General features: G+C 47.2%; 1 protein-coding gene across 5 annotated transcripts in view; it reads right to left on the reverse strand.

Moving 5' to 3' along the window:
* TLN2 (talin 2) overlaps nt 1–12,668 on the reverse strand; it is a 402,865-nt gene that overhangs the window by 22,834 nt on the left and 367,363 nt on the right. For all 5 annotated transcript variants that reach the window (XM_080934594.1, XM_080934590.1, XM_080934592.1 and 2 more), the window contains 4 exons: nt 11,972–12,097; nt 11,725–11,841; nt 8,809–8,994; nt 5,257–5,364 (listed from right to left, as the gene is read on the reverse strand). In XM_080934594.1, coding sequence (XP_080790720.1) covers nt 5,257–5,364; nt 8,809–8,994; nt 11,725–11,841; nt 11,972–12,097 — 537 coding nt within the window. The remainder of the gene's footprint in view (nt 1–5,256; nt 5,365–8,808; nt 8,995–11,724; nt 11,842–11,971; nt 12,098–12,668) is intronic.

The raw sequence follows: 12,668 nt of genomic DNA on the forward strand, positions 1-12,668 counted from the left end.
GACAGACATGCTTCAAGAGAACTCTAAAATCTGAGAAAGAAAAATCTACCAACACATTTCAGCAAAGTAGATGTACAGAAGGCAAAAGGGCAGGAAAAAGATACTTAGATTGGACTGATAGGTGGGGGGGGGGGGGAAGAGGACAGGGAGATGGGGAGGAAGAAAGGAGGGGGACTGTGATGGCGTGCAAAAGGGCTGTGATGGTGTTCACAAGACCTGTGATGGCGTGCACAAGGGCTGTGATGGTGTGCACAAGGGCTGTGATGGTGTGCACAAGACCTGTGATGGCGTGCACAAGGGCTGTGATGGTGTGCACAAGACCTGTGATGGTGTGCACAAGGGCTGTGATGGTGTGCACAAGGGCTGTGAAAGATCAAGCCAGTCAAACTCTAATCATGGTGGAGAGGGTCATACAAGATCTCAGCCCTTGCTGAGGAGCTATGGCAATTGGTGGCTGCTGTAGGGAAGTCACCTTTCAGGGATGATGCCCGTGCTCCAACAGACGGCCCTGTACCCACGCTCATACTGGTAGCACGTTTTACATTAAAAAAAAAAAAAAAACAAAAACAAAACACCAAGAACTGGAGGCAAATGCTAGTAGAGGAAGTAAGGAAGGAGCTGGATGGGTGGAAATGGGATGGACTTGACCAAAAGACATTATCTGTTTGAAATTCTCAAACACTAAGAAGAGATACTGTAAACTAAAATCACTAAGAGAAGCCATGATGACACAGGCCTGTAGTTCCAGCACTTGGGAGGCTGATGCAGGAGGATAGCAAGTGCCAGCTTTATGTCAGTGTACAGACTAGAAAACACTGCAATTCTATTTAGAAAGTGTGGGTCTGCTGCCCTGGCATGTTTAAGAATCTTTTTAATAAAAAATGTATTAGTTCTTAGGGAATTTTATACAATGAGTTTTGGGCCAAGTGTAGAAAATTCAAACAAATCTGTACTAAGGGAAAGCAGGTCATCAGCTGCCTGGAAAATCTGCAGGAGAGACGGAGATTCACTATGTCAATTACAGCAGTGCCTTCAGAGACCCAGGAGTATGTGCTGCCTTTTACCCTAGTACCCGTCAGCATGGAGGGAGTTACAGGCGCGGGAATCCGAAGCACTCGAATCATCAAGCTGCAATGAGTGAAGATGTCTGTGGCTGGGAGAAGAGCCCTTGAGGTAGTCACAGAGTGCCACTTCTGGGAACAGATGGCCCTTCACGGCAGAGAGCAGCTCGGAGGGAAAGTGTCTTAGCTCCAGACAGCCAGGAGGAGAGTTGCTCTACTTTTAATTCCGTGATTACGTCAATATGATTTCTGATGTCAGGACACAGACCCAGATTAAATTCTGCTAGGGATGTGAATGTTAACCCTGTCCCAGATCTCCAGATACAGTGACAACTAGGGGCTGGGAAGCTGGTGTCCGCGTCTCGCCTCGGAAGCAGCACATAGCTAGTACAGGGTGCCAATGTACTGCTGTGGACGCTGAGCTTCTTACAGCAGCCACAGCTCTGCCTCAATTAGACCCTGTGTATGTTGAAAGTTAAATAGTCTTATAAAAATGCACAAGTGGGTTTTCTAGGCAGGTGTTCTCAATTCGGTATCTCCTACTGAACAGTTTGAGAGATGTTCTGTGTTTCTTTGTGTGTGTGCATATGCACATGTACTTTTAAGGTACACACAAAAACGTCTTATGTATTTACATGGATATGCATTTGGTCTCTGAATATACATGGTGTGCATGTGAGTGCCCACCAGAAGCCAGGAAGGCCATCAGATCCCCTGAGTCATAGGCAGCTGTGGGCCCAACCATGGGTTCTGGGAATCAAACTCCTATTCTCTGCAAGAGCAGCAAGTGCTCTTCATCACGGAGCCGTCTCTAGCCCTTCATACAAACATTCATGTTGCAAAGAGGGGATGAGTTGTTCTCATTTTATAGCGCTAGCTTTACACTGCTGCACTGGTTCTTCTGTCAATGGTCTCACTCTGGCCCCAGCCAGTTCTCGAAAGACTCTCAGAGAAACAGCGCATTTCCTATGTCTACCACAAGTCTGGATGGCCAGGACAACAGCTGTAGAGTGATAGAAAGAGTCATGGCATGAGGTCATCAGAGTCACCAGCCATCTCGGTAGGTCAGCAACACGGAAGGCTGAGTCTCAACTCCCTGGGAGATTCAAGAAGAGTCTTGTGTTTGAACACTGACCGTGTGCCATGTGAGCAGCCATAGGAAAAGCTCACACAGCCCATTATTCCCATGGCCCTAGAACAGAAAGCAGCGGCACCCTCTCCTCATCTTAGCCTCTAGCCCACACCAGCATTTGCTGTGATGGGTGGAAGTGGACACAGCATCTAGACAGCCCTTAAGTAGAGTACCTGGATGTAGCCTGGCGATGCTTCCTGAACCTTCTCTAATATTTTCAGAGACTCCCCCACAGGCAGAGGTGTCTGTGTTTATGTATGTGCACTCATATGTATGCATGTGGCTGTGTGTGCATGCATGAACGCAGTATGTAGGCCGGAGGTCAACACTGGGTACCTGTCTATCGTTCTCCACCTTATATTCCGAGACAGGGTCTTTTACTGAATATAGACACTGTCATGCCTGCCCAGAAAGCATTTACTTACCACACCATCTCTCTAGTCCTCGTCCTGTCTTTTAAAACAGGATCTTGTTATTTTGTTCTGACTAGTCTCAAACTTATGAACCTCCTGTTTACACTCCCTGGCTCTATATATCCCCTTCTTTTCTTTTCTTTTTCTTTCCTTTCTTTTTGAGACTATGAAACAGGATCTTACTATGTAGCCCTGGCTGGCCTGGAATTAACTTTGTAGAGTTTGATAGCCTCAGACTCAGAGATTCACATGCATCTGTTTGACAACTGCATGTGCCACCATAAATATTTTTAGTGTGTAAACGTGTGTGTGTGTATGTGTGTGTGTGTGTGTGTGTGTGTTCGGGTACATGCCTGTGGAGGTCAGTTGTATCTCCCCTCCCACTTTTATGTGGGTTACATCAAATTCATGTCTTCAGGAGCGTGTAGCACCTTTACCCATCTTGTTGATCCTTCATGTGTTTTATTACAGTTTATTGTTCTAATTGTTCATTTTTCTATTAGTGATTGCTAGTAGTCTCCTACTGTTTTTGATTTAAACTATCATTTTCAATATGCATAGGAAAATCATACAATAGTTTTGTATAATCTGAGAGGTGTATAACATGTACCTAAGGATGATGTACTGTCCCATAGAGAAAAAGATGTCCCCGGAAGCCTTTCTGGCTCTACTCCTTTGACCCGGAATGTCCCAGAGGCACATTCTTCTCAAGTTTGTCTACAGAGGCTTAAGGAATTCTTTCTTTGACTCATGTAGTTCATAGTAGTTTTCACTCACTGGAGTTCAGACTTTGGAAGCCTAAGGTTTAAAATCCCAGACTGTCCTTCCCCCCACCCCCGAGACAGTTTCTCTGTGTAGTCCTGGTTGTCTTGGAACTCTCTCTGTTGACCAAGTTGGCCTCAAACTCAAGAGATCCACCTGCCTGCCTCCTGAGGGCTGGGATTAAAGGCAAGTGCCACCACCACCAGACCATTTTCTTTTTTTGAACAAAATCAGTACCAAGAAATGATACTTAGCAATGACTGAAACCAGTACCAAGAAATGATACTTAGCAATGACTGAAACCAGTACCAAGAAATGATACTTAGCAATGACTGAAACCAGTACCAAGAAATGATACTTAGCAATGACTGAAGCCAGTACCAAGAAATGATACTTAGCAATGACTGAAACCAGTACCAACAAATGATACTTAGAAATGACTGAAACCAGTACTAACAAACAACACTTAGCAATGACTGAAGTTCAGTGGATGAACATGATTCCTTAAAAACTTGAAAGAGTTAACATAAGAAGATAATTTAAGAAGAAAGCAGTGACCGCTAGAACCAGAACAGAGTTTGGGATAACAGGAGCAAGGACCTGCTCCTAGTCTTTGACTGAACTGTGGGATGACCTTAACAAGGGAAAGATTTTTGTGGGTTTCAGGGCATTCATTTGGTCTGCCAGTTCATGTGGCAGTAGAAAGAAAAACAAAGAAACTCAATGTATACCTGAGGTGGCCTGGGACTTGTTTTTATTTCTAGGTTTGGGAAGGGTGGAGCAGAGATGGAAGGAGACAAGTCATCCACATATATATACATGTATGTATGTATGTATGTATGTATGTATGTATGTATGTATGTATTTTTTAATGGTGTTTTCCCTGGCTTTTGAACAAACTTTCCTGGGTTCTGCTCAAGCCCATACAAGGTTCTGAATGTGGCTAGAAAACAGGGTCTACACAAACCTAAGGCTTATGTGCCAACAATAACTATGATATCTGCTGCCCAGAATTTTCTGTCTTTGCCTTCTAATCCTAGCTCCACAGTGGGTACAGCAGGCTGGGGCTCTCTTGAAGTGCCTACGATATTCACTCAAGGATGTCAGGAAGCCACCAGTGGCAAGCGGGCCATTAGCTAGGATTCTCTCTAGGCAGTCACGGAGGTTGGTGTTCTCTGTATTTTTAGAATGCACTTGTGTCTCTGTAATAAGACCTCCCGATATGGTGTGAGTGTATGTGTGTGTGTGTGCATGTATACATGTGTGAGCTTATATGAATATATATGTGTTTGTATGTGGGTGCACATACATGTGTTTATAAGGCTAGAGGTCAGCATTAGGCATCTTCCTCGGCTGTTTTCCCTCTTGTTGGATGAGACAGAGTCTCTCACTCAACCTGGAACTTGCCAGTTTTGTCTTTACCACACCTCTACCCCCAGTACCGAGATCGCAGGTGTGTGTTGCCTCATTCTTGGGTGCTGGGGATCAAACTCAGGTCCCTTGCATTTGCACGGTAAGCAAACTGAGCTGTCTCCCCAGCCTCAGAGACCTTTCAACGCTTTTTAGGGTTGGTTTTGACTTTCAACTTACCCCAACCCCTGCCACTGCCTCCTCCTTTTACCCCTCACCCTACCCCGGGCATGTTCTTTCTGCCTCTTTGGTGCCAGAGTGAAATCAGATTCTTTGAACTCTCACTGAGTCTTCCTGAAGGCTGCACATTCTGCTCAGTGTGCTGGACCAAACCTGTTTGCTCAGCACAGTCCTAGCCTCACGAGAGATGCTGGCAGAATGCTCTAAGAGAGGTGTCCCTGGGGAAAGGAGGTCTTCCCCTACATCCACCAGGAAGGGACACACAGTTCTGCCTCACCCAGCCCACATCCCTCCTTACCACCAAGACGTGTTCTAGTAGGTCCAGGTAGCCCAGGGTGCATTCTGTGCCATACCGCAAGGCTCTGGTGCGTACCTCTTCACTGACATCAGGATAGAAGGATGCTTGCTGGAGACAGAATGAGAAGGGGAGGCGGAAGAAGAAAACGTTGACATATGAAATCAAAAAGAGTCACGTGTAAGTTCCTAGCTCAGCAGTGCTGGGTACCCTGGTCTCTGAGGTAGAAGACTACCTCAAGGCTTTCACCTCCATTCTCTAGGTGGGAGATAAGTCCCCCCCTCCTGCCCTCATGCTTCTGCCAGACTTGACGGTCTGCAGGCTGGCACACTGGGGACAATGACAGAAACAACTGGAATCTGGTATCTTCTGCCCCCTCTCACCTTCCTTCTCCATGTACCAAAACATCCAGGAAGATTCATGGTTCCAGAAGGAGGGTACAGAGCGGCTCTGCCTGGCTTCCTGTCAGCAGCAGCAGTGGCTCTGTTACAGCATCTCTAAGTCCCCAGGCTAATGAAGCCCACGTTCCCATTCAACCTCTCAAGTTGCAGTCACAGGGCAGTCCCTTAGGTTCCTGGGAAGCTTCAGCTAGCAGCTCTCCACTACCCCAGGCCCTGCAATAACTCAGCACACATCATACACATGCAGAAATAAGCAAGCCGGAGCTCTGGGTAACAGTGCCTCAGGCCTGCCACCTACAATCATCCATGACAAATTGTTTGAGATGGCATTCTGACTCTCAGGGCTGCTGAAGACAATGCACTGAGTTGATGAACAAGGAAAAGTGTAAGTGTGGGACGCCATCTTTGATTTGCTACAGAAGGAAACCATCTTTCTTTTCACTCTAGAAAGAACTTGGAAGCTTACAGGATGCCTAAGCAATACTCCCAATAAATCATCAGTCATGCCAAAGGCATGAAACATGGCAGAGCCAGTCTCAATGTGGCAGGCCTATAATTTCAGCCACTTGGGGAAGCTGAGTACCCCTAGTTTATGGCCTGCCTGGGCAACTCAGTGAGTTTCTGTTTCAAAATATTTGCTCTGGCTCCCCATTTAGCCACAGAAGTCATGCTCAGATATGGTAGCTTGGTTCTTTGGTGTGACTTTAAAGCTTTCTGTTTAAAAAAGAAAAAGTCCTGTGCTGGAGAAAGGAGCAATGGTACAGTTAAGAACACTGGCTGCTCTTACAGAGGACCAGGGTTCGGTTCCTAGTTCTCATCCAGCAGCTCAGCAGCTCAGCACTGTTTAAGTCCCAGGGGACCCAGCACTCTCCCCAGGTCTCAGCAGACAAGAGGCAGGCGTGTGCACACACGCACGCACGCACACGCACACGCATATACACACACACACACACACACACACACACACGCACACACACACACCCCAAGCCATATAGTAAGAGAAAATGGCCTGGTTTTATAGTCCAGCCCCTCCCCTAGGGATGGGCAGTGTGGGTTGCAACGCCTTCCCTTGCCTTGATTAGATGTGGCCAGCAGCTGTCATTGAGGAGTCAGGTTAGACTCTCCTGAGAACTGAAAAGCCTCAGAGGCAGAACTTAGGGAGTGGGGGATATTGGTGAAGGGGGGTGTCCAGGACTGGGCTCTTAAAATTCCCATGTTTCCTTATCTCCATGTCTCTGAGCCTCCAAATGTGAATCACAAGAGTTAGGCACTACAGTGGGTGAAACAGGCCATGGTGCTATCCTGTGGACTCACCAGAGCAAGTTACCAAGTTACCAAAAAGAGTTGGGGGAAGGGTACTCTTGCTAACTGTGGTGATTGTAACTTGGCAGAACCTTCCAGAAGGACAATCTGGCAATAACATACTGTCTGACTCCCCAATTCCACTCTGGGATTCTTCCTAAGCAAACAATCCAGAGCACAGATAAATCAAACAAGCACAAAGGATCTCTTACAGTAAAGTTGTAGGGTGGCTGGCAGAATGGCAGCCAAGCATTCATGAGGCCCAGGGGTTTGAAGCTAGCACCCTATTAACCAGGCATGGTGGTATTTCCCTGCAAGCCTAGAGCTCAGCCAGGGTATAGAGGCAGGAAGATCATAAGTTCAAGGTCATCTTTATCTGCACAGTGTGACTAGTCTGGGATATATGAGACCTTATCTCAAAAACAAGGAAAGGTAAAGCTCACTACAATAAACACTGTAGACAACCCACCTATCAGATACTAGAGGGAGAGAAGTACTGGCTGACAGGATATCTGTGGTCATGAGCAAATTAGTCGGAATACCAGGCCACACAGGAATAGCTAGCTACCTGCCATGAACTATAACAAGAAATACAGAATTAGATCTAAGAAAAAGACAGGCACGTGAAAGCAGAAGGTGAAGTCACTGGGGGACTTGTGAAATGCCATTCTTTTAAGATCGGGCAGTGTGGGATACGTGTCACCTCTACATTTGCCCTGGCTCCCCTCAGGCTCAGGAGTCCTGCTCCAACAGGGCAGCTAGGATCTTTGGCGTGACTTCAAAAATCTTGTGTTGTGGCTGGAGAGATGGCTCAGTGGTTAAGCACGCTGGCCCCTCTTCCAGAGGACTGGGGCTCGGTTCCCAGCATTCACAGGGTCGTTCATCGCTGTGTAACACCCCGGGGATTCGACACCCTTCTGCTGGTCTCAAAGGGTACCAGGCACAATGCACAGGCATGCAAACACACTCATACATATAAAAACCAATTAAAAAACATGTGTGTGCATGAAGGTCAAAAGGATGTCATGCTTCAAATGCTGTTCGCTATCTACCTGCCTCTGTCTCTGGAGTGGTGAGATTAAAGACATGAGTCACCATGCTTAGACCCCCTTCAGACAAGGAGCATCAAGGATTCGCCTGTCTCTGCCTTCTCAGTGCTGGGGATACAAGCAGCTGCCTGGCTTTAAAACCTTAAATTACTTTAATGCTCTAGTGAATTTAAAACATTCATCAAACCACCTTAACTCAGAAATCATTTCCCCTTACGGTCCAGAGGTACACATACATCACTGTATCATGGACATCTCTGTTGGTGGAACACCCTTCTCCTCACCATCCACAATGGGGTTGAAAATCCACGGAAACACCTCAACCGTTCAAGAAAACCTTGTAGCCTCACTGATGTTGCTGGTTTTGTGATTCCTGCCATTTCCAGCGCGCCTAGATATTCTGCGCATGCGCACGGGGGCGGCCTTCTGAGGCGCTAAGGCAACTCGCCATTGGCTGGCACCAGGGCCCCTTCTACTCAACCTCACGAACACTGAAGCTCGTATGTTCTTATCAAAATGGACTTTATAATCACCACCGGAGTCTAGAGTGAGGGGGTTTCTCCTTAACAACTGACTCTAATATGATCAGAGTTATAAATCATGTCAGTTTACATTTGCTACGGAGGCTGTAGAAACTGCTTATGTGGGTTCTGGGGATGAAACTCGGGCTTCCTGCATGTTTGTCTACAGTAAAGTTGAAGGAATGAGGCTGCTCCCTGCTTACCCCCTTCACCACGACAGGGCACTGAATGAGTCATTTTCAAGAGAAGGTTATCTGTCCATGGCAGTGCCCGGGCCTTTACCTTGCAAGCCGTCAACATGTCGGAGACGGCCTTCCTGCTCAGATTGGCCGTTGAAATTACATCCTCCTGCCTGCATGAGTTCCCAGCGGCCACGGCTTTGGCTGTTGCCATGGTGATACCTTTTGTCATTCTTATTGATTCCTCTGGTGATGAGGTCTTCTCAGGTATGTCTTTTGACTGGAACACCTTGATGTCAGAGACAGAAGAGGTGAAGGTCAAAAAGAAAAGGAGAAAAATAACCAGGTTGTCATTAGTGTCTGGGACCAATCTAGTAAGTCACATGGCAGGAAATTAGCCATCTAATTTGAGGGCAGTAATGTAGGTCTGTCCTGCTTTCAAGATACCAGTATGGCAAACCTCTTACATTCAACTTTTACGGAGATAGGATGGCAAGGAGGAGGCTGTTTAGTTTTGTTAAGACAGGGTTTCTCTGTATGGCTAGACCAGGCTGGCCTCAAACTTGGAGATCTGCTTGCCTCTGCCTTCCGAGTGCTGGGATTAAAGGTGTGCGCCACCACTGCCTGGCTAGGAAAGAGGTTTCTAAAGTGCTAACTTAGCTATGTGCAAATATCACCACCCAATATTTATATGCTGCCTTCTTCAGTCCTGATGTGGGCTCTAGGGCAGAATTAACTTAAAGACATCACTTTGGACGACTTCCTGCTCACTTTTCAGAGGTGTGAGAATGGAGAAGCATTTGGTCCTATAATTCATAGCTTGTCTTAAAAATATACCCACAGGGTTATGGAGATGTTTGTAGGTCAGTAACTCTGATTTAAACTCAAGTGTGTGTGTGTGCGCGCGCACACACACACACACACACACACACACACACACACACACTCATAGAAGCATCAATGACTTTATATTAGTTTAGGCAAGCTGCTCCTGCTTCACACCTACTTGGTCTTTTCTCTTTAGTACGAAGGACTAGCCCTGTGACTGTATGCTGCCTCTGTATGTATCTCTACACAGGAGGGGCTGCCTATTTTCAGACCTAAGTAATCAATCATTGGCATGGGAGACTCCCCTGAGTACGAAGAGAGACTCACACAGCATTCTGCCACATGATAATCAGTCAAACATCACTGCTCCTTAAAAATGACAGTGACAATTAAGTACCTCAGGACTGTAAGTCCCCTGTGTAGACCTCAGGACTAGATGGGATGATGGGACAGAGTCCTCCAGACTACTGTGCTCCCCAGGCATAGGCTCTGTGGAAACCCCCTAACTTTTCACTAACTTTTATTTACTTATTTTATTTTCCAACTTTTACATGTGTGTGTGGGCAGTATGCATGTTTCTATGTAGTATTTTTTTTTTTTTTGCCTGTATGTGCACACACACATGTGCATGGGCATGCCTGAGGCTGATACCAGGAATCATTCATTCTTCTACTTTATTAGCTGAGGCAGGTCTCTCAATCAAGTCCAGAGCTCACTGATATGGCTAGTTTTGCTAGTTTGCTTGCTCTGGGGATGATGCCCTGTATCTACCTTTCAAGAGTGGAATTATAGGCGAGCTGCTGTTCTGGTATTTATGTGGGTTTCTGGGAATTTGAACTGTCCTCATGCTTGTGTTCAAGTGTTTTAACTGCTAAGCTATCTCCCCATCCTTCCAACTTAACATTGTGGATGATTCCTAAGCCACTGTGATATACTCATGATCACCAAGTATCTATAATTTCCCAAGATAGTCTAAATTCCAAACCTTCCCTTCCAGGGCCATCATAGGGAAATCTACAGCTGTCTGAACCTGTATCTGGACCCCAGATAGGACATGCACCTCCCACGGTACCTATATAGTATGCCTTAAGGCATCTTCTGCACTTGAGTTGCTCATGTGTTCTTTAGTTTCTTCTTTAAAACTGTGAACTAACTGTATCCCCTAAGTTGGCTTCATTCAAGGCAGGGTGAAAGAAGTCAAGGCTCACGCTAATACCAGTGGAGTTACTCATTTCTAGTGCTGTCCCTCATGTGACCTCTGCAGATGATCCTGCAGAGGCTTGCATATCCCCTAAAAAGTATACCTGTGGGCACACCTACTGCAAAGAGATGCTGGTGCAAAACTACTCATTTCTTGTGCATTTCTACTTGTGTGGATTAGGAGGAGTTGACGTACAACTGTGCAGAGCACAGAGAGAACAGAGAACATCTCTACCATGGCAGTCCCGGGTGCCCGTAACTACAGGGCTAGAACGAGACAAGAATGACCAGTGCTAGTGCCTCTGAGGAGAGACACCTCAAACAGAAAGGAGCCGGATGCTGAAGAGAGTCTGGCTTAAAGGCGTCTATGTCTTTCCTCAACAGTGAACCTTAAACTACCACTCCACATGTAGGCAAGAGCAACATGACAAGAAGGAATGCATATGGTCTCCATTACCCAAGGCTTGTGCAAACTGACTTTCCTTTTGGCCAAAACTGTAATACTTCAGTGTCATGCTGTCGTTCTGATGGAACGAAGCCTGGACTGTCCTAAGTGACTCGTGTCAATACTAGGGATGTGGGCTAACCATGACTAAGGACACAGATTAGTAGAGTGTTTGCCTAGCGCCCATCGAGCCCTGGATTCAGTCCTCAGCACCTTCATAAAACCATAGTGTACACTGTTATCCCAGCATGTAAGAGGTAAAGGCAGGGGGATCAGAAGTCTAACCTCAGCTACATAAAAAGTCGAGGTCATCCTCGACTACATGAGACCTTGATTCACAAACAGACAGACCCAACAGAGCCTAGCCACTCTCAGTGACGTCCAGGTAACCAACTACAAACGCCACCAGAAGGCAGACGAGTAAGCGCCCCAGTAGAGGAGTTCTAGGTAAAAGCCCTCTAAGTTACATACTGTGGAGGAGGCTGCGTCGCAGTCAGGCGGTTGGGCAGTGTCAGTGAGCTGAGGGTGGCAGCTGTGGGTACTCACCGTGAGCTCCTGCTTTATGTACTCGATGGTGGCCTCAAGTGCCCTCGTGCCCCGGGTGGCCTCGTCTTCCACTGCCTTCACAGTCTTAAGAAGGGAGGTGACGTTGGTCACCATCACCTGCATGGAGGAGATAAACAGAGCACTGTCTCGGGTGCAGTTTCTGACCGCATAAAAGGAAGAAGCTCGATGCCCATCTTCCCGGCAGCTTGAGTCCCGCATCCTCAGCCCATCTGAAGGCCCACTCTACCTTGGCGGCTCCCTTGAGCTGGTACATGGAGGGGTCATCAGCTGGCTTGCTGGCAGCTCCTTTGGTAGCACCAATGAGATCGGAAAGGGCCTTGGCCACGTCTTTGATGGCATTTATCAGTACCACCTGAAAGAGCAGGAGTCTGGTGAGTGGGACATGACCTTCACTGCTGCCAGGGCACAAGGATGCAGGAAGGAGGAGTCTCTGTATCAGCAGCTTCATAGCCTTCACCATGACACCACCACCCAGGAAGCCATCCTTGGAGACTGTGTGGTTCAGGGAGGCTGATCTTGCTGCTGCTGTTGCTAATGATGATGATGATAACTCTGAGAGAGAGGCTGGTCCCACTCCTGCTGCTGAGACTCATGCTAAGGCTGAGGTTGGAAACTAAATGTTAACCCTGACACTGAAGTGGAGGCTGGGATCTGAATACACGGCCTCCTCAAGGCCAGTTCAACCAACAAGCTGCCTCTGACTGGATCAAGGCTGCTAATGTAGATACAAGCATCATCACTCACCCCGAAGCACAGAATGTCAGCATCCTGCTGGGCAGCCAGGCCTCCACGCCTCCACAGCCCTCTGCTGCCCCTCTGCCTACCTCTACAGCTTTGGTTCCTGCGATTCTCTGCCCACCATGGGTTCAGACAATGGGTCTTTTTTCCTGTTGGGGGGGGGGGATCTCACCTCATCTCTGCTT

This window comes from Micromys minutus (genome assembly GCF_963924665.1).
Source record: "Micromys minutus genome assembly, chromosome: 21".
Taxonomy (NCBI): Eukaryota; Metazoa; Chordata; class Mammalia; order Rodentia; family Muridae; genus Micromys; species Micromys minutus.